The sequence below is a fragment of the Maylandia zebra genome, linkage group LG10, assembly GCF_041146795.1.
Source record: "Maylandia zebra isolate NMK-2024a linkage group LG10, Mzebra_GT3a, whole genome shotgun sequence".
In the NCBI taxonomy this organism is placed as follows: Eukaryota; Metazoa; Chordata; class Actinopteri; order Cichliformes; family Cichlidae; genus Maylandia; species Maylandia zebra.
The window spans coordinates 1,811,681-1,839,568 of NC_135176.1; the positions used below are offsets into that span (position 1 = coordinate 1,811,681).

The following is a 27,888-nucleotide window of genomic DNA, read 5'->3' on the forward strand; positions in this document are numbered from 1 at the left end:
CTCAGCTCGCCGCTACGTCGATAATGACCGGAGCTGAAAATTGACAGTAAAAGCTCAGCAAAGTAATGGGTGGCTTAATTCAGATCTACAGTGTGTCAGTCGGCTGGAGGGGTATTGATGTTAAATGTTAAGATCCACTGATGAACGCCTGCTGGTGTATAATTTTTAAAGTGGATAAAGAGAGTCATACTGTAACTGCTCAATTTTTAACACTAGGCAGTCATTAGAAAGGTCTAAATGTAATTTTCTTTAAGACGCACATTATCAGGAGAACGGTCGTTACCGTTCACTGTCAGTGCGCAGCTACATTTCAGTTTTAGTGTCTGGCATAAATGCCACACTGGCCCAATATTGATATAAAACGTAACAGCGGTGCTGCTTGAAATGATCATTTTTCGAGCATTTGTACACCTCGCAATTAATTTTAATTAATTTGACAGCGATGACAGGAAAAGCACATTGTTCTCCCTACATAGTACAGAGCAAGGCTACGTGCTGTGCATAGCAACTCTTTTCACCTCTGAGGTGCTTACATATTTTTGGTTCATTTGGAGTGAGTGCCTATTAACTTCTCTTAGATTAAACACGGGATAGTGAAGGCTTCCTGTTTGACAATGTTTTCCGTTTGGATACCACATGAGCTGAATTTTCTGCTGTGACATGGGGAACTCACACTCCTCATACCCCAATGACTGATCACCAGTAGGTCCTGAAATGACACACCAATCAGCTGTATCCCTACTGGAGGGATCAGAAGAGCTTGAAAGGCAGCACTTGGTATGACCACCTTTATGTGGTCGCCTTTTGTGTTTGCCAAACGTTTTATAGTAAGCAACAAACCTGGATCCAGGTGGGATTTTGACATTTCAGGACTAGCAAGTGCGTGGGGACAAACGAGAGAAGAAAAACAGGTGATTCTGCCAGTATCTGAAAGAAAACTCATCACCGGACTTTAACCTGCTGCTGATGAGGGATGACTTCATATCTTTCAAATATTTCACTTCAGTTTATCTCATCACTGTTGATATATTTCAGTCTGAATAAGGCGTGGGAATGAATTCAGCATCTCCTGACACATGCAGTTGTTTGACCTTGAGCTGGATTTACTCTTTTGCGTGTATTTGCCCTGCGGTTACGCAGGGAGAGAGTACAGAGACGCATCTGCATGCAGTCCTCAGTAGTGATGTATGTGTTGGAACTGCAGTGGAGTAAACATACCCATAGCTGCAATGGCTTCTAAATGCTTTTAGTGCTTCGTCTCACTGCAATATAAAGACGTTCCTTGACTTCCTTGTTGTCCTGCTCCTTGGCAGGACAAAGATATAAAGTACCAACAACAGTACAAACACAAACAAGAGTAGCCCAGTTTGCTGGATGCTATACATGCACACACAGTTTTGAAGCTACAACATGTAGAAAGTTTGGCTCAGCACCCAAGGACTACCAACATAGCACCAAGCTACTGCCTGTAAATTTACAGACTATTTGTTTTTCACTCGGCATCCTTCAACAGACTAAGAGAAAGAGAAGCCTTCTACAAGACGGAGAAAGGAACAAAAGAAAAAAACGAATGAAAAATGAAAGTGAAAGCCCAAAGACCCGGCTCAGGAGCACCACCACTCCACCCAGAAGCTGTGAAGCTGATGTCAGGGCAGACGGATGACACGAAGTGTTTCTTTTTCTGTGCGAGATAATGTTTCCCATCCCTCCTTTCTGAAGGACAGCTAAAGCTCCTTAGGCAAAGAACTCTTATTAGCCAAAGAATTAGATGACACTGATAAGACTTTTTAAAGAAGCACTCGAAGGGACTCGTAAATTCCCCTGACATCTGTTCTTGTTAGTGCGTTAAATGCTAACAGCTAACAGAGACCAAATGTGATGGTTTAAACTCATTTCCACGCTTTTCCAAGCTAACAATACATTTAAGTGCTTGGAGTATAACAGGAGAGCAATGCAGCCAGCTCTTGTTTCTCCCCTCAATGCAGATCCCCCTTCGGTTGTAATTTAATCCAGTGCTTTAAAACCTTTATTGCAAATCATTTGCTTACTGTAGCTGTCGGGCTGCGTTGTAAGTCTGCCATTTATGGTCTATAATCAGCGTTGTGCTTTCATACACTAATGATTATTACACACTGTTAAAACCAAGTGTCAGAACATTTCTTGGCACCACATCGCTGCTGCAAAAAGCTTTTTTCAAATTGGTGAGTGCAGTCTGACGATGGCTGCTCAGCTCTTGCATGTTTAAATGTGAACAGCAGCACGTATAGTGGGACAGATGTCATAAACACACCTCACCCACTTACCTTTAGCCCAACTGTCTGTCAGCGTCACAGGCACATAGTAATTCTTACTTGGACGTGTGACAGCTAAGACTTTGACACACTGTAAAGAACACCACAGTGAGTGAAATAAAGCAGAAAGCTCCGTGCATGAAGGATTTTCTGCTTCTACACCAACATCACCCCCGCGCATGACTTTAAACTTTAAGACACAAGTTGGAGGAGGCAAATCGGCTCTCGAGCTTCTCTTTCAGCCAGCGAAGAGGTTTTATTTACAGTGACAGCGGCATGTCTCTCGTTTTCTCTCAGCTGTTCATCGGGCTCGGTGCACCGTCAGCTCGCTGCTGCATTGTGGGAAAAGCCTGGCGGCGGCAGGATCTGTGCAAAGCTTCACGGGGAGCTCTGAGTGATCTCCTGGAAGAGGATTTAAACTCTGAGCTCTTTAATGTGTTTCTGGGGAGGCAGGCAGGTGAGTTCCCATCGTCTCCCCCTGGAGATGCTGTGGATGGTGCCTGAAATGTGAATAAATTAGGAGGGAGGCATTGTGTTGATGCTTCAGGAGATAACCGGGGAAACTAGTGAAAGATTCTTCTGCAAATAGTTCCCATGTGAGCGATAGCAAACTATTCATCTTTGCGCTTTTAAGCAAGGCACGCTTGTGGTCTGAGCCCAAGGCGATGCAGTGATGATTTATTTTCATCTTCTTTGCTTTGGGCTATGGCGCCCTTTTCTGCTCCTTTCTGCCAGGTAAACTACACCTTAAATGTTCTCCACCCGTGCAGAAGGTGTGGTGTTAACAGCATGAAACAAAAATGCTCAGATGTCATCAACCAGTTTAAATATAAGTAGCCATGAGGCTGCAGACCTCATCAGACATTATTTCAAGAAGCAATAAGAAATTAATATTATTCCCCATCTGAATCTGATCTTGGTGTGATTTTCTATAATATGGTGACTCAACAAACATCATAAATATAAAACATATATATAAAACACAAAGTATAAAACCAAAATCAAACAAGGAAACCTTATTTTCTCAAAAGCATCTCCAAATAAGTGTCTACATAATCCCATGCTGCTCAGAGGAAGAGGTTTCAGTTGGAAATTTCTGTTAGCGTACATACCGTTCTTCCCATGCTGTGTCACTGTACTGTAGTCTTCAGAGTCATCATCACTGCCAGTGTCCTATCCTCAAAGTCGGATCAGCAGCAATACGGCAGCCCTATATTAAGAGCCTGATGCTGTCAGAGCCATATGCTTTAGATGCATCACCTACAGTCGTGCCGGTGCTTATTATGCATGAGCTTGCAACGAAAGACTGATAGACGTCGGCCTCGGGCTTTCTGGCTTTACAGCTTCTTCCTTCTCCTATCATCCCTAATGATTCAGTCAGGACCTGATCTGAAAATCAAATCCCAATGGAAGGTTTGGAATATGCCATTAAACAAGCAACAACACATTACGCCCAGGGTCAGTGAAAGCCATTAGTAGAATTGCGTCAGTTTTTAGGTTCATTACCTCTGTGTGAGTGGAAAGGCCTTATTGGAACATTTTACTCTGCAGGCTTGCGTGGGCCAGGCTGCCCTGGTGAGCACACACTACACTGCAGGACTGAGCTCTGGTAATAGAATTTCAATTAGTTACTAACAGTGTTGGGAAGGTTACTTTTAAAATGTTTTCCACTACAGATTACACAATACATGCCCCAAAGTGTAGTTTGTAACGTATTCCGTTAAGTTACTCAGTGTTAGTGAATATTTTGGATTACTTAATATATCGTCATGCTTTTTACAGCTACATGAATGCACTATTGCTGTGTTTTACTATTACTGCAGGCTAACACCGAGCTAACATTGTTAGCTGGTGTTAGCTGAGGTTAGTTCATAGACTGCTTTCAGAACTGCGCATGATTATTTGCAGCTAGCAGGTTGTTAATGCTATCCATCAAGGCTAACAGTCTGCAGTCTATGAACTAACCTCAGCTAACGCCAGCTAACAATGTTAGTAATAGTAATAAATCTATCTAGCTGACAAACAGTTTGCATTGCACGGTCAGATTTCACCCAGAAATGCATTCCTGACCGTGCACTGCAGGCTCTGTGGTGCTGGCTCTGGGTCCATTGTGTGCTGACATTAGAGCCTCTTATTTCGTGTTTTGTTTGGGTTTCCGGCAATGCATGGAATTACCAAAATTAGAGAGGGGATAGCCTAACATATGAAACAGGAAAAGACCTCAGTGTAAACTATTTATTTCAACAAAGTAACTGTACTCTAACTATCACCGATTTAAACGGTAACTGTAACGAAATACAGTTACTCGTATTTTGTATTTTAAAAACGTAACACCAGTACATGTGTTCCATTCCTCCCCAACACTGGTTACTAATAAATAGATAGATGGTTATAAACATTTGAAAGCACAGATGTTGCCATTTTATTGCTACCAGGTTATCATATTGTTACCAAAACATTTCTGTACTGTTACTAATTGGTTTTATTTTATAGGCGTGTCCTTGTTTCTCATCGTTCTCTTCGTGCTCACGTGTTTTTACACAATTACATAAAGTTCAATGTAATATTACTGAGCTGTTAATACAAGATAATTATTTGAATAATGTAATTAAGTAGTAAAAACTTCCACCTTCATTTCCTACTATTGCCATATTATTACAGAGTTAGGTCCACAGACAGGTCTAAGAGTCATGTTTGCCTTTTCTTCTTCAAACCAAATGTGCCTGTAAGATTGTTAAAATGCTCATTTTCTTCTCGCTGTCGCCTGACCTAGTACGTTCTGAGAATGTCACCAACAAATGGCTGTAAGTGTTAGACATCTGTGACATCAGTGGTTTGGAGCTTTCAAGTCAATGAAGGCAATTTCTCATTCTTCACTTTGGTTCATAAGGCAGCTGTCAGGACTGTGACTCAGGCTCTAAAATTGAAAATGAAATTGCTTGCAGAGTGGTGTTAATGTTATGAGGTTCAAGAGTCTTGGGTATTTCAGAATAGACATAAATATATTTGTCTTTTTCTGTCATGTTCTTGTGTTTAACATTACAACATTCATACTAGTGTTCGTAGTTTCTCAGATCTAGAAAGAGTAAATAAAGCTTGACTCGTCTGGTTACTATAAATTCATACGGCCTTTCTTACATCAGCATAGAGACTCAAACATGCTGTGAAACTGTTACATAAGATGTACTGAGACAGTTCATGTTGGGAGAGATGATTCTTTGCACCTCTGCAGCCGTATTCATGCACACGGTTGCACCAAGATGTTTTGCTTATTTGCATCATATGTTCAATATGTGACGCGGTTGTTTCTTTTGGATACACTCGTCTGTAGTGTTGATCTGTGCTTCCCTCTGACGAGCAAAGAAGTGTCTGACAGGCTGACAAAGAATGACTGGCTCCTAGTTCAAAAACAGCATTTCAGCACTTTCAGCTCAAACCTTGATATGATCCATGAAGACCGCATCCTGACGGAGGCTCCTATGGAGGAAAATTATCCCAAAGTACATTGGTTTTCATTTTGGAGGCTTAAAAAGAAGGAAAACGTGAGATATGAGGAAGTGGCACAACAGCTTCTCTCAGTGAATGTGTCCAAAGCTTTTCATGTGCTGAAGCTTCATTGATTCACACAGATGCAACAGCGCTCGCAGACTCATTAGTCTGCAAATACCAGATCGACACACTCGCATGATGTGTATCGATTGCACTCAGAGGTAAGAAGAGTGTTAATTCTGTCAGACACAACATCACACTGATGCATTCTGCTTTGAGGATATAACATAATATAATAAGAACATAATAAATGTGATTTAGATATATAAAAAATAGCGTGTCTGGTGGATTCCAACTCCAGCTTATTTTATACAAAGCCATATGTGCTCCTGTGGTTTGGCTCTATGTGGAGCATAACTGAGGCTGCACTGTTACAGCAAGAAGCTGCAGCTCTGTTCTCTGTGATTGTTATTTTAGAGTCATAGCCACTGCAAAGGTAGCCCTGTATTGGAAGGACTGACATGAAAGCATGACATTGTATCCAGCACACATGATTTACATGCATGTCTTATTTTGATTGGGTTAGTAGCATTTATTCTTCGTTCTTCATTTCCACATAGATCGAGGACCAAGTACAGGACACAGAAGATGAGACGAAAGTGACGAAAGGGAGCCCTTTATTCAAGTTTTAGGGATAAAAAGTCCAAAGATATGAAGATAATCCAAAGCACAGCTGTATACACAGGAAATAACAACATATACTTTGACTGTGGACAGAGCTCTATATACACAGAAGACTGAATACTAATGAGAAACAGGAGGGAGAGGAAAACACCGGCTAACGCGATTAACAACAGGCAAAACTAACCAGGGAGCCATTGAAGGGCAGACAGGAAGCCAAACAGGACACTATCAACCCTTCAAATTAAAACAGGAAACAAACAACACTAAACAGAATGGATGTGATGAGTATGAGACAGTCTACTCCTCACTCGTCTCCACTGCAGGTAGCTCCACACGTTTGATTTGGCAGTTTTATGGTGAAAGCCATTTCACATCTCCAGCTGGAACCTCCAACATTTGTTATGTGAATGTGCAAACGTGACGGAGCCACACATCACTGCCAAACAGCCATGAACTAAAAACTAAAATGAGTAGAACTGGTTTAAAGACTTGATAATGCCTCACTTAACAGTCACATAAAACTAGAATAATGAGAAATTGGAACAAAACATCTGAAAATTCACCAAACAATAAAATAAATTAAGACTCAAATACATAAACTAACAATCCAAGACAGGAAAAACAGCACAGTCAGAGAACTGTGGCAGCTTTAAGTCAGTGATATGTTTTATGTTGTGCAAACTAGTGATTCTTTTTATTAGGATTGTGGACTTAAAGCGAAATCTAAAGCAATGCATGCTCATGAAATAAATAGTCTAAAATGGCCTTGCATGGTACATATAGGTATCTGATTTTAAAACTCCCGTGATGAAGGGACGACCTCCTTTTTAGCTACTGTGTGAAGAGGTGTGTTACAGAGGGACATTTCCCTGTGCTGCTCTGCAGGAGGTTCGAACACATGGAGATAAAACAATATAATGAGCCGTCGCTGGTATGTGTGTTTGTGCAGCTGTATGCCAACCGTGTCTTTATCTAGCGTACGTCTCCTGTGATGGTCGACATTCAGTCTCTCAGAGCTGGTGGTGTTCAGGGTCAACATGATGCTTTTTTTTCTCCCTCAGGCATAGTGCTGTCAGCTTCACCCTGTCACAGCAAAGGTAACTACATGGAACAAACAAGGGCAACGGCCACCTTTTCATTCAGCAGGTTGATGACAGGAATCAGCAAAAACAGGACAGTCGCTGTCTGACACGCTCGGCACCGTGGTGCTCCATTTCCTTTTGCTTTTTCTCACATGTGCTCTCAGAAGAAGATCATCAGTGTTCGATTTCCAAAAATATCAGTGCTGATACTAACTGTCTAATAAACGGTCGTCAGTGAAGTGTGTTTAGGTGACGTTCAAACAGTCGGTGTGCAGTGTCTCTATTGTGCTTGGCAGAAAAGCCAAACAATGCTCCGGCTTTCAAATCTCCAGATATTCTGTTCTGCTCCACGCTGATGCAACAGCTACCAACAATATGCAGAAGTGCAGCTGTGCTGAGGCGCTTGGCCTCCTTCCTGCTGCTTCTTTGTTCCCTCTTCTGTCCCTCATGCCACCTTTCTGCTGCTGTCTTTCTGTGACATAGCTCCTTATATTAACCGGCCGTGTTTCTAACTTACACCTATTATGCGCGAACACACATCTGGACTTTAGCCGAAGCGCCGTGAGGCACGAGTGGGGGGTGGGCAAAGGTTTGACGGGAGACAGCAACTGTTGCTTAACAGACAAGTGGTGAAATGCATGCTGGTGTAATTGCAGTGAAGGGATAATTTGACAGGCGCTTGGTTACATTGCTCTTACTCTCCCAGAATCCTTACTCTGACACTCGCGCTGCATCCAAACAAGCTACACAAGCATTACAGCATCACCCTTGTTCTTACAGACTTACCTCCAGGTAAACCCCTGTCATAATCCTACGCCTGTTATCACATTTCTTCTTCTATTAAAGTCATCTGTGTTTAGAGGTAGTGTATATAATCAGTGTCAAGACATTTCAGTGCAGGAGGAGGTAATGCGTCTGTGGCATATTATTTCTCAGAGAAAGGTTTCTGTTCTTATTTTGCTGCAACTGACAGTGCAATTCATCACTCGCAGGTCTATGAGAATACCTTATTTAAACAATGCCAGTGCATCATTGCTCAAGGACTAAAGAGAAGGAGCATTGCATACCAGCCAAACATTTCATCTTTCATCTTTTCCTTTTTTTTGTGTGTGTGTGTGTGTGTGCTCTCTTTCTCGGGCAAAATGAAGCCGTCTCACTTGTGTTTCCTTCTGCTCAGACTCCTGCTTTGCTCAAGGACATGGAACTGAATAAAACATGACGGACATCCTGTCAACAGAGAAGCCAGGCTGAGATCGGGAAGGGAAATAGAAAAGCTCACCTCTGCTTACAGTATTTGTTGGTGTGACTCAGACGTGTCAGTTATTGGTGCATCTTGAGGTGGTGTAAACCCTCATTTCAGGATCTGAAACAATTTGTAGCTTCACCAGCTACCAGTCGTCTTTTATCAAAGCGGAATTTCTTCATCTTATACATTAAAACTGTACATCTGCTGGTTACTCAGGCAACTGCCCTGGGCTCTGTTAACACCAATACTTAATATAATCGTAACGTTCTTCTGCTCATAATCCAACACTGATCTCATCCCTTGCTGAGGATTCTCCTCCTTCCAACCTCAAACCTACGTCACATTTCCTCCAGCTCTCTCGCCGGTTTATTTCTCCTCCCAGATACATCAGACAGAAAGCCTTTCACACACTCCACCCCCCACCCGCCCCTCTGAGCTGAAGTGGCATGATGTACGACTTTACACCAGGCCTTCTGGCCCCGTTGCCATCGCTGCAATCACATGGAGCTAAAGTCATAACCTAGGAGGAAAAAATACTCATACACATGTGCAGTGTTGGGAAGGTTACTTTAAAAATGTATTCCACTACAGATTACAGATTACAATTTACAGATTACATGCCCCAAAATGTATTTTGTAACGTATTCTGAACACTTTGGATTACTTAATATATTATCATGCTTTTTACAGCTACATGAATGTCCTATTGCTGTGTGATTTATCACTATTACTGAAGGTTACTCTCCACACCAACACCAACTAGATGTTTAAATCTTAATATAAATGAGTAACAGTAGGTGGACATTAGGTAAGGCTGCACTTTTTGCAGCGATCTCGCATAGAAACTATTCCTCGCGTATATAAAACCGGTCCGCGGCTCCGAACCGTAGTAAAGGGACCTCTGGCTGATACGTCGGGTTCGTGTCGGGCTCGTAGCTGAAAACTAGCTTTACTTTGTTGTCTGGGTCAAGTTTTAGACAGAGAGAGGATTTGAAAGGCTGCTGCAACAGAACTTATTGTTTCAGAGGAAAACAGGAACACAGTGTACAGTCGAGTCAATTCAATTCAATTCAATTTTATTTATATAGCGCCAAATCACAACAAAAGTCGCCTCAAGGCGCTTCATAGATACAGAGAAAAACCCAACAATCATATGACCCCCTATGAGCAAGCACTTTGGCGACAGTGGGAAGGAAAAACTCCCTTTTAACAGGAAGAAACCTCCGGCAGAACCAGGCTCAGGGAGGGGCGGGGCCATCTGCTGTGACCGGTTGGGGTGAGAGAAGGAAGACAGGATAAAGACATGCTGTGGAAGTGAGACAGAGGTTAATAACAGATATGATTCAATGCAGAGAGGTCTGTTAATACATAGTGAGTGAGAAAGGTGACTGGAAAGGAAAAACTCAATGCATCATGGGAATCCCCCGGCAGCCTAAGTCTATTGCAGCATAACTAAGGGAGGATTCAGGGTCACCTGGTCCAGCCCTAACTATATGCTTTAGCAAAAAGGAAAGTTTGAAGCCTAATCTTGAAAGTAGAGATAGTGTCTGTCTCCTGAATCCAAACTGGAAGCTGGTTCCACAGAAGAGGGGCCTGAAAACTGAAGGCTCTGCCTCCCATTCTACTTTTAAATACTCTAGGAACAACAAGTAGGCCTGCAGAGCGAGAGCAAAGTGCTCTAATAGGGTGATATGGTACTACAAGGTCATTAAGATAAGATGGGGCCTGATTATTTAAGACCTTGTATGTGAGGAGCAGGATTTTGAATTCAATTCTGGATTTAACAGGAAGCCAAAACAGGAGAAATCTGCTCTCTCTTTCTAGTCCCTGTCAGGACTCTTAACAGCTTACTTACAGCTGGGCTCGTCAGGCTCTCTGTTTGGCTGCAGTGGTTATTATTATATTTACATGCTTCCAGCTCCTACTTTTCCTTTTTCTCCCTCCTTGCTCACAGACACATCACAGGTATGGCAGTCCATTCTCCCTGCAGCACGGACTACACTGCCCATCAGGCTGCATGCTTTAGGGCGATGCCTGTAACACTCTGCCTGTTGCCTTCATGTTAAATCATTTTAAAAAATATTTCTTCACGTCATTGTGAGATGAGATTATTAGATTGAGACACGGACATTTAAACCTCTTAATGCGTGTTTTCTTTGGGTTTCCACCAGCGTGGAATTACCAAAAACAGAGAGGACATAGCCTAACATATGAAACAGGAAAAGACCGCAGTGTAATCCATTTATTTCAACAAAGTAACTGTATTCTGAATACCACCTTTTTAAATGGTAACTGTAACAGAATACAGTTACTCATAGTTTGTATTTTAAATACGTAACGGCGGTACATGTATTCCGTTACTCCCCAACACTGCACATGTGCTGTGAGGTACATCAATACACGCTGCGATTATATACTATGAATCTGTCCATAAAAATGAATAGTGACGTGTTTCATCACAGTCCTGCGAGCAACTAATTTTGATTGGTTATAACATGCTTGTGATATTTTAGGGCTTAACAAGCACTTGGTTTTAAAATGTGTCAAATATGATTAGCTCTGAGTGAGTGTGCGTGTATTTATGGAGTTATTCATTCTTTTAAACTTCATTGGAACAAGATGTCTGTGACGGTTCTCAGTCATCCAGGTCATCATAGTCTAAGGAGCTTGGAAAGAAAAGCGCCTGGACTTGAAGTTGCTTGAAACATTGTAACGAGGCAGAACAAGTAGATATTTTACAGAAGCAGAAATACCACAGTGCAGAAAATACCTACAAGTTGTTTGCTGGCACGTCTTCTGTCAGAAATAGCAAAGGTAAGTGGCTGTATAGTATCTCTGGGCTCTGTTGCTATGACCACTTTTAGTCTGAGATTTAGTAGAATTGTAAAAAGCAGTTTCGTTACATGATAAATTTGCCCATTTTCCTCCCTGAAACTGTAGTCGCAAGCTTTTTGCTTCACTTATCAATACAAGAGAAACATTTCAGTGATATGTTGCTTAGATCTTGCAGTTCTGGCTCCTCAGCATTACCGTTTATAGATGAACGGCCTCATCTTATCAGTTTAGTTAAACTTCTCAGTGAGGATACAGCTGTGTCTGTGCGCATGTGAGGAAAAGGGATACTGTACATACGCTGACCTCATTATCTAGATATAGATCTAAGGAAAAGTGTAACATTTTTGGGAACACAGCCACTGACGAAGGGTGTAATTCATCCATTCGTCTATTGTGGATGTGAAAATAATGAATATTAAATAAACATGTAAAAAGTTAGCATTAATACAGTCATTTGGGAAATAGTTTTTGCTTTTCGCTTCTTAAAAATGACAATTTGTGTCTAAAATACCTGAAGTTATGCAATACTCAACTTGTACTGTAATTATTTCTTTGTTTCCAGTAAAAACCTGACGTGTTACCACCTCATTCTAGTGTGCTTGATATGCTTTAAGTTTGTATAGGTAAATATAATTACACTGTCATTAAAAAAAAATCAATTTAATTAGAGAGCAATTAGGCCCTTAGCTGCTTGTCGAATTATAAAGTGTTACTGGAAGTGTACTTATTTCCATCCTCTTACCAAACTTTAATTTCCTTAAATAAACATTTGAACTTTGGTCCACAGACTCATAAATGTTAAGCTGTAAGAGAAATCCAGATCTGCCCATTAGTACAAAACGATCTTTCTTTGACACACGTAATCAAACAGTTACAGACTCTGCTCACGCTTATTAAACCTGAAACATTGTTTCACATACGTTTATTGTGAGCCCAGGGGCAAATACATTACCGTTTTGGTAAGAACTTCCATCAGTGTGTAATGAAGGGATCATCACGGGAGGCTGTTATTAGAGCCAGCGTGTCTGCCGTGGCTGCTGACTCGGAAATTCTTCCACTCGTACGTTCATGCTCTGTGGAGCCATGGATTAAATGTGGGTGGGGGGGGTTTGGTAAATATTTCATTCTTTTTGTTGCTATAACAGTTCATTTGGTGCTTTTAAATTAAACACTTCTTGATGTAAATGATAAAATCATCCATTATCCTGGCTGCTTGGCTCTGAAATGCAATTTCCTCAAGTCACTTAAATTCTCTCCAACAGCTGTGCCGCTGACCTTACAAGAGAGTTGGAGGGATCCTTTCAACTAGTGCAATTAAAAGAACAGCGGGATATAGATTTCCGTTGGTTCGATAATGTGGTTAGGAGAATTATAATGTGTGTGACTAATGGTACGCTCGCAGTATTTAAGCTTGCTTCTCATTAATATGCTAAGCAGCCAGCACTAGCTTTGTCTTTAACACTGCTCCTCAGATCATTGTTCAATGCTGGGCTCAAATCTTACACCCTGCCCATCTTGCCGGACATACGCGTTGAGATTTCACATTGTTCAGATAACTTTTACAGATATCAGTGGAGATGGAGAAGTCTTTGGGGCTGCAGGCGTGCCGGTGAGTTTCCCTGTCACAAAGGTTGTAGAAGTGGTTTTGGAAGTGTGGGTCAGAGATTAGATGAAATCTAATAATCCCCCATATCATTCCTCAAAGCACGAAACAGCCGTGGTTAATGATGAATGGCTTATTGATCATAAAGAACATTTTTCATGACCCGAATTGCACCCAGACCAGCTCTGTCAAGACCCGACAACCTGCAGTATTTCTAGCCTCGTTGCCAGATTGGACCACTTTGTTATCCATCTGTCACAAGCAGTCTATCAGTTTGTTTTGTAGCTTGCCATTCAGAGCGCACTCCTGCTGAATGTAAGTGTCAAGATACAGCAGGCCCATAATCGATGCCCTTGCCTTCCTCAATGAATTTATGATGCCACGTGGGCCTTTGAAATCCTTCAGAAGTATCCTGTTACCTCTGGGCCGCTAAGATGCCTGCGTGTAATTACAAGCTGTGATCATAACCTACAAGCTCAGAGATAAAGAGCAAAAGGATGCACCATAAACTTTGTATAAGATCTGAGGCAGATTACCATGGCAACCTAGGTACACTTTTAAAGAGTCCAACTCGGTTACTTTGCCTCAGGAACATGATATTCAGTGTAGCCATGTTAATAGAGCACATCAGAAGCACTTGTTTCCATAGCAGGTTTTTAATGAACTTTGTGTTACATCGACTCCTGATGTTTTACGGCTTTTAAAGAAGAAAGCTAATGAAAGAGTTTGACATTAGCGAACGCGAGTAAAATGATCTGCTACTTTAAAACAAAACGGAGCAAAGCGAAGCCTTTGTTTTGTGTGTGCTGCTTATTGCTCATTAGCACATTGTCAGGAAACCGTTTCACCATCTCAACACAATGTTTTCATTTTTTAGATTTGTTTGCGTCATTTTTTTAATCATTTGAAAGATGATTAAAATCCTCAAAGCACTGGAACCTGACACTTCACTGTTTTCTTAACGAGCTGCCTCGTTCATAGTATGTAATGTGTTACGATACCTACATGAATAAAGTTAAAGAATAAATAATTAGTGACTTCGGTAATGGGATTGGTCAGAAGCCTGGATTTAAAGACTGCAGGAGAGTGGATTCTAAATAATGAAATGCATTTTACTGTATTTTTTCCAGCAGCTGACCTGTAATGAGATAAGAGTGCATAGCCTCAGGATGTCTGATTTACAAACACTCATTCAGACGTTTTGTGCTGTGTGGTCGTAATGTTGTGGCTAATCACGTAAAAGCCCATCATCAGACTAAATCTGGGCTGTCTACAGTTGCTTGGCTTGAGTGGGTGTCACTGGCTTGTTTTCTATGAGCAAACCACTTACTGCCGGGGACACTGGGGTTTGCATAAAGAGTCTGCAGCGGGAGATGGCAGCTGCACCGTCAGCCGTTTTACCTCGCGCCGATGCGTTTGAACAGACGACGCCAGGAGTATGAGAGTCATTTTTCATCTGATTTGAGAATTCCACACTCAGATCAGTGCGCACAGGCGTTACAGTGTCCACCTAGCCAGCAGAAACAAAACCTGTGAACCGTGTACCAGTTTACTCAGACAGCAGCAAGGTCAGAGGCACTCGACTCGCTCACAGTAGCTCACTCTGCAAGGCCTTCGAAACAAACAAATCCTTTTGTGCCAAAGTAGATGAGAGCAGGTGTTTTCCCATCTTTCCTCATGTGTTGCTTTGACGTGAACAGTATCGGAAACATGGCTGTCACGGTGTGGCCACGCCCCGGAGGTTTGTGTTTTTTCTGCTCCTCTATCACGCTAAACGTCCCTTTGAGTTCTAGGGAGAACGGTGGGTTCTGTGCAGTTCTGCTCAGGATTTCCTCATCATCTCACGAGTATTTAAGTGCTGCGTCGATTTACTGCCATGGTGATAATCAGGCCTCTTTTGTCTGCTACCTCTGTGTCCGCTTCTAGAGAAAGGACGTTACCCAAGACTTACCTGCCTGCCCACTCTCCACCTTCACACCATTCACCCTTCTGAAAGCCAGCCTGCCCTCCAAAGAGTACGGCAGCTAATGCAGTTCTCCACCTCTTTCCACAAAACGCATATCCACCCTGGCCTCAGCCAACGTCTCCTCTCGTCTCCCACGGAGCTCCCGGTTGTGTCGCTGCTGTCAAAACAAAGTCTCAGTTTTCAGATTTGTTCCTTATTGAGAGCTGGCTGTTTTTTAATAAAACTTTTAAAACTACCAGCAGTGTTTTGAGTTTGCATTGACCAAAATTTGACAGTTTAAAAGTGAAATCATCAGATCAGTAAGACTTCCTCTACTGACTGATTAATTTAATTGATTTATTTTGCAATGTGACATTTTCAGTCATTAAGGAGGAGGATTTCTGTTTCCATGCCTTTTTCAGAGATTCACTTATCACTTGGCAGTGCATCAGTCCTGAACAGCAACTTAAGAGTAGAAGAGTAGAGCTGTGTGTGCATGTGTTTGATTTTTTAATGATTGGAACTCATGTTTACGTGTTGTTTAAATGATTAAACTGATATGTTGGGAGAGAGACTCGATATTTGAATTATAATTGTTCCATTTGCTTTGAACTGTATCCCATGCAAATCCAAATGTAACTTGAAAACAACTTGGTCCAATTATATCAGTCAAACGTCAGTTTAAAAATGTGTTTTTCAGATAAATATAAATTGCACTCCTCCCACCACACAACAACCTGACAGCATCCAGCGCCCGAGTTGTCGTTTATCTCAATAAAAATGAAAGTGTGCTTTGAGAGCAGCTCATCTGAGCTGCAGCGTGCAGCAAAGCAGCCCTGTCAAGACAGAGATATTTTCTGCAGCTGGCATATGGACGAGATCGAGGCTGAGCCAGTACAGATGGAGCTTCTTGTTGCTCCCCATCAGCACGTACCGTCTGCGCAGTCTCGTGGGAATCTCAGTGAAGAGATTTGCTCGGCGTTTAATAAAACTTTCACTGGAACCAAACAAGTGTCACCCTTAATAATCCGCTTTTAATTGCGTGGATTTCAGTTTCCATGTTGTGAATGCGCATTAGTGTGATTGCAAAGACTTGGGGCATTTTAAATTGCCGGTGTTTTTGATTCCACAAAATGGAAAAGCAATGATCAGAATCCCTCTGAAACTTTGAATTTAAACATAATGTAATACTATATATGACTACAGTTGTTGCCTTTGCCAGCTGCTGCCATCCTTCTTTGTCATGATGTATGTGACCCTGTTTTCCTCAGTAACACAACCTGTATACAGCAAGATAATATGTCACACGTCACAAAGCTCAAATCATCTCAGGCTAGTTTCTTGAACATACAGCGTCAACAAATCTGTCATGTCAGCATGGACCAATATCTCTGAGGACGCGTCTGCAGCTCCTGCGGGACTGAAGTGTATGTAACTCCAAGATTTAACATCAGAGTCATACTAATGCACAGTGATCTCGTGTTACGCTCTTCTGATCGACATCTTTACGTATTAATTTACGTTTTCTTTTTTGTTTTACATGGATTGTGTTTTTAAAGGCAAACCATATCATTTGGGCACCAGATCAAATCCTCAGAAGAGAAGTTTACTGGAAAGAGATCATCCTTCTGATCCCCATAATCTGTCTGGGAACAACGCCTCTCCATTATGAAAACAGAAAACAAGCATTACGAGTGTTATCCCCAGGGCTGCCTGCTACTCTGTGCTACATGTGATTTCACTCTTGTTGTGTAGATGTTTTGTTTTGTTAGCAGAGCTAACAGTTTCCATGTTTCTGCTACACTGTGTGTTTATGGGCACATAATGAAAGACATGCTGTAAAAACATAGTCACCCTGGAGGCTTGATTCTGATGACGCCGGCTTCCTCCGTAACGCTCTGCTGTGTTTGGTGGGTCAGTAAATTAATGACTCCTCTCCAGTGATGCAAGCCAAAGGACAGAGTCGTACTGTAGACGTCTCGCCCCTTTTCCCATCTTTTTCCCACCTCCCCTCACTCCTGGGAACCTCCCGCGCCCACCATGCAAGGAAAAACATTACCCATGTTATTTTGTCTTTTACAATCCACTTCATTTAGAAGCTTACAAATCCTTTTAAGGTGATGTTGTGCGCATCGCATAGTTACTGCAGGGGTAGAGGGAGGGATCTCTAATGGTAATACTAATGCGTCCTCTGCCCTGAGGGGAGATGGGCCACTGTAATTGGAAAACAACCCCCCCAGCCTGCGGGAAAATAAAAACTTTTATAAATAAAACCTTTCTTTATGAAAGGCTGTAACCTAATTCTTAACCGTTATTAGCTATTCACTGGAAATTAAACTGGTAAAAAAATCTAATTAGATTTAAAAAAAAATTTTAAATTAAGTCCCCACCTTCTTATCAGCCCGCCCCTCCCTGAGCCCGGTTCTGACGGAGGTTTCTTCCTGTTAAAAATCAGTTTTTCCTTCCCACTGTCGCCAAATTGCAAAGTGTGCCAAATCAGAGTCATCTGATTGGTGGGGTGTTTACCTTACATACTTATTTAAAGCACTTTGTAAATAAAACTGGATTGTACTGTTTCCACACTCTATGTATTCTAGGGTTTGGGTGGGGGCGGTAGCCCCAAGGTTAACAAAAGGACAGGAAGTATTAGGTGACAGGTGGGGGCCTGCATCGTGCAACCTTCAAAGGGAGCCTGTTCAGTGGATGTCAGTTGTAGCTGTGAGTAATGGGTTGGATTTGCTAGCGAGAGAAACTTTGACAAATCAAGAAAAGGTGTCGAATTGCTCTGGAGAAGCTTGTGGAAAAAATGAACGCGTAGGTCATCGTTACAGCGTAAGCTCGAGAAACAAGAACAGACTGCTGAACGAGTGATCCACGTCCGAGGAATAATTTACACACGGCTCCGCACCAGAGCCAGGCTCCGGCTTTAATTTGAACCTTCATTATTTATGAATTTGACATCGTAATAGCAGAAATACTGCAACACATTCCCAACCTCACAGTCCCTCTGAAGACTCCATGACTTCATTATACTGGAATTGAAAACACATGCTTCTCTCAGGCCTCAGTTGTACTCGACAAGAGTAAAGCAGACTGAAATCAGTCTGTTTTATCTCAAGTGGCTCAACTTGATGTTGAACTTGTCGTCTCATGAATTAGTTAGTGCTGAATGTTTCTGTAATTGAGCCGTAGATGTGCTTTTCAAATAACACCATTTCTGTGCTTTGTTTGCCGTGCTCACATCTGACAGCATCTTTAGTTTAAAAAGCTGTATGCTGTTGTTTTACTAGGTCAGCTATCATTTTCAATATTTGTACTTGTCATTCAAAGAACTTATTTGTGGTCCATGTTGCTGGAGATAAACATAGCAGCGTGTTTGCTTTGTGTTATTTTCTGTTTCCATCTGTTTTCATATCATTCCTTGCCCTCGTGTTTGGACGCTTCTTCTGGTGTGTATGCACAGATATAGAAAAGCCCAGCATCAGAGAGAAAAAGAAAGAATAACAGCTCAAGTGCATCGACTCATCTGGTGAAATAATGAATACACGTGTAAATGATTTCCTCTTCGAGCCGAACATGCAGCGAAAGGTCATCGTTGGCATTTCAAATGAGTGCGAGTTCACAGAGATGCCTCCAGAGCCGCACACATCAAAGCCGCACTTGTATTTTAAACTCGGCACACGTTAAATAAATGCTGCACTTACCTTCTAAGACTTAAAAGAACCCGTGACAGCCAGCTATTATTTGTTCACTTCTTCAACAGCACCTTTTCACAGCAGTTAATGGTGTTACTAATTACACCACCAACCCGACTGTGAGCACGCTCGCGCTGTTCCAGGACACAGAAGTGCAAGAAGCTAAACAGACTCCTTCTGCACACCTTCGTTCTTCAGAAAGGTCGTAGTTATTGAAAATATACTCACAGAGAATGTTCTACTGATAGACGGATTATCAAATAGCTTTTTACTTTTAGCAGCTTTGATCTTGACCAAGGCACATGCTGTACTCTGCTCTGTTGCTCTGATAGCAACCAGTGTTTGATTTTAGTGCATTTAAATCCCCCCAAAACTGATTTTTGAATAAAATCTCAATAAAAACAACTGGCAATGATTTGCTGATGATTTAAACCCTCAATTTAAAATGATTTCATCATACAGGACAAAACAGTTTTTGGAAACTACGTGCTGACTTAGAACTCAGCAATACAGAGTGCATGAGGGGCATGTTTACCACCGTCTCGTCTTCTTCATCACTCTTAGCATTTGGAAACTGATTTCTGTGGTTTTAGAAAGCAAAACGTTTTTCCAGCTTGATATTGCGTTTCAGCTGCTCACCAGTTCAGGACCTCTCTGGTTAGCAGCAGCTCTGGACTACAGACAGGCCATCAGGGTAGCTAAATAAGCACTGAGACTCTTTGATGGCATCATATACTACTCAAAAATCTCTAGATATCATTCAGCATTGATGGGACTGCCATGTGCATTAATACACCCCCGGACCATAACAGAAGCTGGAATTTGAACTGAAAGCTAAAAACCACTTGGTCCCCGTCCTGTTTAAAATGCAGCGTCTCCAAAATTAATTTCAAATTTTGATTGGTCACATTTTCCCTCTTTCCCTTGAATTGGGTTTGGACCCACTGAGGGTGACTGGGTCTTAAATTTGCCAACACAACCGTCCATCTGTTTTGAATGCACTGCTGTCTGAAGGTCCAAATATAGTTCAGTGTGAGCGTGTGGCCTTTGTCTGAACGCTGATGCTTTTAACAGTATTACCGTACTGTGTACTGCAGATAATGAAACTTTAGGTGGAGCAGTTTTGCTCATAAATTGTTGAATTGTTGAAATGACGTCTTTGACAGGATGCTAAAGCTCTCTGCAGTTTTCCTCTTGACTTTTGTTTACGTCCTCCACCTTTAACCTCCTATAGGACCTAGGATCACATTTTGGGTTATTTGGACCAAAATATTCAATTTTGCTCTACAAGGGCTTGATATCCACTTACGAGAACATTATACTGCAACTGTTCTATCAAAATTTTAAATGAATATCCTCATATGTGGCTCTGATTTTTCCTAAAAACAAAAGTAAGGTAAAAAAAAAAATCTGGTAATTCTTTGTTTTTACATTCATCAGGCCCCAATCAGCCCAAAACTCAAAGAGAAATTAAAAATGCTGCTGTGGAAGAGTTCGGGTCTTAGGAGGTTAATGTTAGCTCTGACTTAGCTTTCACAAAAGAAACTCTGCTGGACCTGAAGACAAAATGATCATTTCATCTTCAAAATATACAAATAAATTCAATTTCCCATTTCAAACATTTGATTGTTTTTTCTTTGCTCGTTTCAGAGGATTTAAATTGTTTCCATTCACATTTTGTAAAACAACTTTTTTTGAAATAATCAGTAAATTATTTAAAATTGACGTCCTTTCCACATTTCTGTGACGGCGAATGCGAGTCTTATCCAAAGCCCAAACAGTCAACAATGATTGATTGTGTGAGCCGACTGAGGAGCCACGAGCTAAGAGGATTTTGACAGGCCCCATATATTAAATCCAGAGAGGCTTTTCAGTCCACGCTGTCATCATTACAGGTACAAGCCTCACTCATACTGATCTGTATAATCAATCATACTAATTCACTTTCCTGCTTTAAAAAGTAATTTTTCCATTGAAACATATTCACACATTAGCCTGTGGACGCTTTAAATGCTTCTTCTTCTTTTTTTAATGTGACAGTAGAGACGCATTGAAGCTATTCATAATTTAGGTCAGCTTTTAAACAGCAGGTCATGTGCCACAATTTAGCAGCGAGCATGTCAGATGCCTGTCATGTATTGCTTGCACTTTAAGGTCATTAAGCACTTGTAAGGCCTTCGGGGACAAGTCATTAGTGATGAATATTATACCTCCCACACGCAGTGTGTTAGAGACATTGTAGTCCCCACTATACCTTTGATGAATAGCATCAACAAATCCTATTTGCCAAGTGAACACAACAACACAGAACAAAGAGGCAATAGTGCAGCTACACAGATACAGTGGGGTGAGAACTATTTAAAGTAATAAAGGCTATTATAGGGTTTGCTAGCACAGCTGGAGGAGGAAAAGGAATCTCTTTGTTGCTATGAGTGCTCAGGAAATCAAGCTGTATTGCACCCATACTGTCACTACATCCCAGCTGAGCCTTTTCCCTGACAAGACAAGATAAAAAGGATGAAGATGCACAAATGGGATAAAGGTAAAAGCTGGAAATGAGGAGTGTGTGATAATATGCACGATTCTATTTTGTTAATCCGATTCCTTAATTACTACCATCTGCTGTCTGAAGAGGAAAACAGGAAGTTTTGCATTCTGACTTGGTAATTAAAGATAAATACGCAGAAATGCATTTTCAGGTGGCATAATAGTTGATCTGCGATCGACCTATCCCCTCAGCTTCATCCTGTTACAGACTTCTCAGGCTTGTGTGGTGTGTGGAAAATACCTGTGCTATAAAACAGTCGTTATAAAAGCCTGATTGTGTTGGCTTACTGGATTTTGAGTCTATTTTATAACTTTTGTCATTTAGTTCTTGAGTTTATTTTCTTCTAGCGTTTCCATTTTCCTGTGTAAAGAAGCCTGATGATTGAATCCAATCACAAAACAATAATAATGCATACTTCATTCATCCCCGTGGGGAAATTACTCTCTCTACATTTGACCCATTCAGTCAGTGAAGCAGTGGGCAGCCGCTAAGCAGGCGCACCGGGGAGCAGTGTGTAGGGATGGTACCTTGCTCAGGGAACCTCAGGGTAGCCGTTCAGTGGATTCGAACCCCCGACCTTCCGATCACGGGGCAACCACTCCACCTTCTGAGCTATCCCTGGCTCAGGAAGACATTATTATAGCAAGCTGGAGACACTACAGCTGGAAAGAATGATCCCTGACTCTTTCGTTGTGCGGAGAGTGGTGAAGGCAGCGGTCAGCGGTCCGAACCAATTATCCAGATGACTACTTCATACATTTACCGAAAATATTTCCACTTTATCAGCCTTCAGATCCCTGGATCCAGTTTGTTGCGTGGCAGTGAATGAAGCTGTGGAGGCACAGAAAGTTTGGGCAAAGGTGTAATTAAAGCTAATTATGGCACGGCAGAGGAGAGGGGAGAGGAGCACATTTATCTTCCCCACAAATGAGCAGAGGCTGGGAGAGCTGAATTAGCTGCCTCGCTGCTGCCTCTCCCCTGCCACACCACTCCTCACAAGGACACTCCTCCTGGAAGACGAGGTGGGGTCAAGTGCATGTGTATCCCCCAGCATTATTCTTACAGGCAGATGGGGTCCCTTGGCCACTGGGCGCTGGGAATTGAAGCACTTTAAGCAAGCTCTGAGCCAAGCCACTCAGCCTCTGCATCATTAGACTGAGCTAAAAATACATATCCCACCCATGGTTGGGTGCAGAGGACCAGTTCACTGACTTTCCCCGATTCCTGTTTGTGAGAGGCGTGACATCCTCCCCCTCTTTTCTTTGTTTTTGTTAGACATGAGTTCCATGAGGTTTTGACACTACACCCAATAAAGCTGCTATTAAATTGAATTATTGTTGAATATAGTACAACTTCACACTGTTGTTGCACTGTTATTAATGCTCACCCCACGGTATTAATGGACCTAAAAATCAATGCATGTTGTGGTAATGCTGCAGTGACATGTGCTACGAGGCATTCACTCGATCCACATTTATGGAACATAAAGCTGCAAATATTAAAGTTTTTAAAAAATATATTATCTGATTAATTATCTGCAATAAAACATGCATTACTACTTAAATACTGATTTTCAGTTGGCAGACAGTGAAAACATCTTCAGCCACCTTTCTGCATCTAAATATAAATATAACTGTGCTCCTAGGTTATGTTGGTGAGGGTATTATTCACCTGGTATGTCTCCATGCAAGCAGAAGACTTTAAAAGAGCAAAGCATGTTCCAGCAGCCATTGTAAATCTCAGCCTGATGCTTGACTGCTCTTCATGAATGACACTGAACAACCTGAGTGAAGTGACCTGAACTGAATAGATTTATTCCTGCCAAATGGTGCACAACCTGGATGTTGAATAACTCCATGTTTTCTTTCTTTATTACAATATAAATGCAAAACACGACACCAACATAATGAATAAGCTTCAGAACCTTTACTAAAGCGCACGTATTGCTTTGACAGCTTATTGGGGCAACACCGTGAGCGCTGGAGACTCGGGACACGCATAATCTCGTGGCCCCACACATGCAAGTAATTGTGTGATTGCAAAGGCTGGGGTGACTAACAACTCAGTGCTGAGAAGCAGCTTTCCAGGGTAAATATTGTCTTTAAATGTCGAAAATATGCTGTGCTTATTTAGTCTTTTATTATTCATTGCCGCTGCTGTAAGGTCAGACACCACCTGCAGTGCTGGTTGGGTGGAGTTAGTTGGCCACAGGTGTCCTTGAAGCAAGAGTTCATACTTTATGAGAACATTGTAGCTAACGTATCTGTCCTGAAGGAGGGGGATAAATAATGAATTATTTAAAATTACTAAATAATTTGGATGAAATAAAGATACAGTCGCTAAACTAATAATAAAAAATTGAGTTGCTGCTTCTCTTCTCCATAAAATCAATTGTGTGGCTTTGTCTTTAGCTTGGTGGGCGTTAACGACCACAGGCTGCTGTTCAATTTAGTATTTAAGCAATTATGCTAATGAATGCATATTTTACCATTTAATGATAAAGCCGAGGTTCATGAAGTAATGACCGGACACTTTCTTCTAGTATTCATCACCACTTCCTACTTGAACCGTTCACCTGACGCGCATTTGCAATTATTTTGTCACGCATGTACGATAAAAACATTAAAAATGCGCCGGTTGCAAATCATAATTAAGTTCGGAAATAACAAGACTGTACAAAGTGGCTCCAGCACATTTGACTTGCAGCTAAGTTAGTAGCCGTACTGTATCTTTACCGTTACTCGCAGAACAAACGTCCACGGACAGCACTATTTGCGCCGAGGAGGAAGCGTGCAGCCTGTAAAGCGGCACTGCGGCATCGCCGTATCACTGCGCCCCGGTCTCCCTTCTCCGGGATCCTGAAGCTCGGATCTGGGGAGAGGAGGAGGAGATACCCTATGGTTTTCCTTCGCGGGATTTATTTTGCCAGCTCCAAACCTTCTTGTGCTTTATCTTTATTTTTTCTTTAGTGACTGAAGGCCTTCAACTTGTCCGGACGGTCCCTCCCCACTCGCAAGGGTTTGCAATTCTTGGTTTTGCATGACGTGTCTTGGAGCAAAAGGGAAAAAAAGAAGAGAGAGAGAGAGAGAGAGAGAGAGAGAGAGGCTTGCTTTTGTTGTGTGTCTTATAGTAGAAAATGAAGCTTGGAGAGCCGGAGCAGGAGGCAGTGCCAGTCCGCTGCTGCTGCTGTGGGCTGGACTGGATTACAGAGCCTGAGATCTTTACTGACAGCACAGGCAGACAAAAAGGGACTGTGAGCTGAGACAAGAGAAAGAGTCTTTGCTGAACTGGAAAAGCCAGGGCGAGTGCTAGGACACAGTTTGTGTGTGTGTGTGTGTGTGTGTGTTTAAATAAGCGATATTTTGGGAGCTATTTGCACAGTGTCTGTGTGCCATTAGATGAGTATTGGCATGGGGCATCAGGTTAAAGGCACAGGTACTTAAAAAAGGCTTAGAAGCATTATCACGGTAAAGGTGCATTTGCCTTCTTGGGGGTGTTGTTAGAAGACTGAACATGTACTGTGAAATGAATAGCTGTAAATGGTTGATGCACACTTAATTGTTGGCATGCAGGCTTGTTAGTACCTTTGTTGTGTATGCCTTTGATCAAGCCCCCCAAAATGGTTGTGACTGTGCATGCTTAAAACATTTGTCACTTTGCAGGGTCGAGCAGAGCATACATGCTGCAGAATCCAGATGAGCTCACTACATGACAGCCCGTGTCCAAGGAGACACTGTAAAGTTGAAGATGGTGGTTGACTGTGACAGATTGGTTTTTGGTTTGGGTGGTGATGCAGAAAAGGGTTCATTCCTCTGTGCTTGAAACGTCCACCTGGATTCTGGAGGCTTAGTAAAAGCCTGCAGTTAGTTCGGTCTGAAGCAGTTTTCTTCAACATACGAATACCATTTCTGTGATGTAATGGATGGGAATTATTATTCTGGACACACTGAGAAGCCATATGTGTTTTGGACTACGATGCCAGAGTGACTTTCTGTGGCTTTAGGCCTAGTCTGCTGGGCTGCTCCTGAGAATGATGTAGAATAGCACTGCAAGCTGTTGAATGTTGCATCCTCTTATTATAAAGCAGCCAGATGCCTTCAGTGTCAGTGAAGGCAGGCTCTGCTAAGCTCTGCAGCCAAACACAGGATAACCTTAATAAAGGGTCGTGGCATTTGTTTAGAGTGTGTAAAACCTCAAACGCGTGTCTCTGTTCAATTAGACCTACTTTTAATTTGTGAAAGGAGAAGTGTAGTCATGTCTGTGTGCCAAGGTGATGTTTTGAAAGAAATGAATGGTGAACTGAAACAGGTTGTCAGGGGGAATCTGTTAATTTCAGCAATTCATTTATGGATGTCTACAAGTCAAAGCTATATTATTCAAGCGCAGCTCCCAAATATTGACTCGTCTAATTTGTCTTTTATGTCTGTTTATGCTGCAACTTTATTATTAGTGATGTTGCACAGTGAAAGTGAATGAAATGTCATTTCTGATGCATGTGAGTGTGTGCCAAAATGTTGATCATTTGCATTAAAACTAATGTAGTGAGCAGACAAATAGAGTATATTGTTCACCTTGTCAGTTTAATTATTGTAGCAGGAAGAAAGTGCTGCACAGTGCTGAAGCGCTGTCACAGAGTTTACATTTGTAGCTGTCACCAGGCCAAAAATAATCCCAGGAAACTTAAGCCATCGTGTAGCAAAATAACACTGGTGTTATATAATTTACACAAGGAGCTCAATCATTTAAAAACACAGTTTATGTTAGAAAACTTGGCAAAAGCTTTTGCGACACCAGTAAAAGAGCACTTACAACACATAATCATCTCATCTCGGGGCTTAATGACCTGGCAGTGTAAAAAGCACAGTATACTCAGCAGATGCAACTAATAAAACATTCATCTTGCATTATGCACCAAGCCAAGAACCTTCTGTTGTAGCATGCAGCACCTATCGGAAAATGGCTCATTAGCTCCAATGCACTGTTGAACTTGCTGAGTGAACATGTTGCAAATGCATGCACTCTCTCTCTCTGTCCATCTTTATTTTGCAGGAGCGTGAGTTTGCTGACCTTGGGTAAGAGCAGTTCCTGGAGAAGAAAGATGTGGCGGCACCTGCTCATCTCATCACGGCGGGGCACGTTCACTGAGCAGACATTTGCTTTAACTTGAAAAGTCCTTCCCCTGGCAAAATCGACAGCTTGGCGATAACGTGTTTAATAGATCATTTTACACCTCCGCTGTAGGATTTGATGGACTGCCTTTGGGGATCTTTTCGTGAAGCCTAGCTGGGTTCACGGAGTCAGTGCGCTTTTGAGTTTCCCATAAAAGGCTTCATCTGTTGGATATTATGATTACCTTGGATCTATCCCACTGATAACATTCTCTTGGATATTGTGGAGATTCTCCTCAAGGGGGTCTTTGCCCAAGTGGAGGTTTAGCAGTGCCGCGTTGGGCCCTCGAAGGCTTTGATTCCCGGTTAACAGGAGGGTTTATTTGGATGCTTCCAATGAAGGACATGGATGGCCCTCGATCTAGTGGTCTCCGGAAGAAGAGGAAGTCGAGGTCCGAGAGGGATCGGGAGAGGAGATCAAATGGGATACAGAACAACCACGTGAAGGGCTCCGTGTTTCGCTTCTCCTCTGACTCAGAGCGGGAGGGTGACAGGGAGCCCTCGTCGTCCCGACCTCGACCTCCACGAAGAAAGCGGAAGGAGTCTACTTCTGCCGAAGAGGACATCATTGACGGCTTTTCCATCACAGGGTTCGTGACCCTCGAGGCCCTGGAGGTGAGTTCTGTACCACGGAGTGGGAGGGGACTTGTTTGCACTTACACATTAAACTCGAGCTGTCAGACGGTGTGTTCTGCTGAATGGATCGGTCAGGTACTTTTGTTTTTAGCTCCTACCTGTGTGTTTGGCTGTGGTGTGAGCTGGTGTTCAGCAGATGCAGGCTGATGTTGTCTGGATGAGTTTTCTTGCAAAGCCTCACACCAGATGAAGTATGTTGAGCTATGGTTGTAGAAGCTGTTGTGCCTTTGTGCGCTTTGGCACGAGAGAGCAATTTGATCCATGTTACAACAGTTTATTCACTGGTGGTAATTTATTATGTGCTGGCTATCCATTTTCCTTGGCTGACCTCCAGTGATATAGTTCTACATTATGACTTGCATGAGCAAGCATTTTATATAGAGCCTAACTGCTACATTTTTCTGTAGTGGCAAGTTACACAATTGTGTGACAAACCTCTGCAGTTGTGGAAATATTCTGCCCTAGGTGTTGCCATTTGTCCATGTCAGTTTTTAGCTATCGCGGAGTCTATTTTGTCGTGACTGTAGAATAAGGACAGCGATTGACACGAAGAAGCGTCATGAGGAAACAAATGGCAACAGGAAGTACAGACGTGTCTACATATTCAACCCAAAGACATTTGAGCAGATAGGGTTGCTACATTAACGGGTGGTTATTCTACATCCA

General features: G+C 42.1%; 1 protein-coding gene across 13 annotated transcripts in view; it reads left to right on the forward strand.

Annotated features, from left to right (window-relative positions):
• Window positions 1-23,413: 23,413 nt before the first annotated feature.
• Window positions 23,414-27,888, forward strand: part of auts2a (activator of transcription and developmental regulator AUTS2 a) — a 342,595-nt gene continuing 338,120 nt past the window's right edge. For 4 of the 13 annotated variants that reach the window (XM_076888890.1, XM_024804011.2, XM_024804014.2 and 1 more), the window contains exons 1-2: window positions 24,141-24,436; window positions 26,468-27,201. In XM_076888890.1, the coding sequence (XP_076745005.1) occupies window positions 26,914-27,201 (288 nt within the window). In that variant the 5' untranslated portion in view covers window positions 24,141-24,436; window positions 26,468-26,913. Of the gene's footprint in view, window positions 23,507-24,137; window positions 24,437-26,467; window positions 27,202-27,888 lie in introns of those variants that run through there. The other 9 variants (XM_076888883.1, XM_024804008.2, XM_024804010.2 and 6 more) reach the window with 4 other exon arrangements.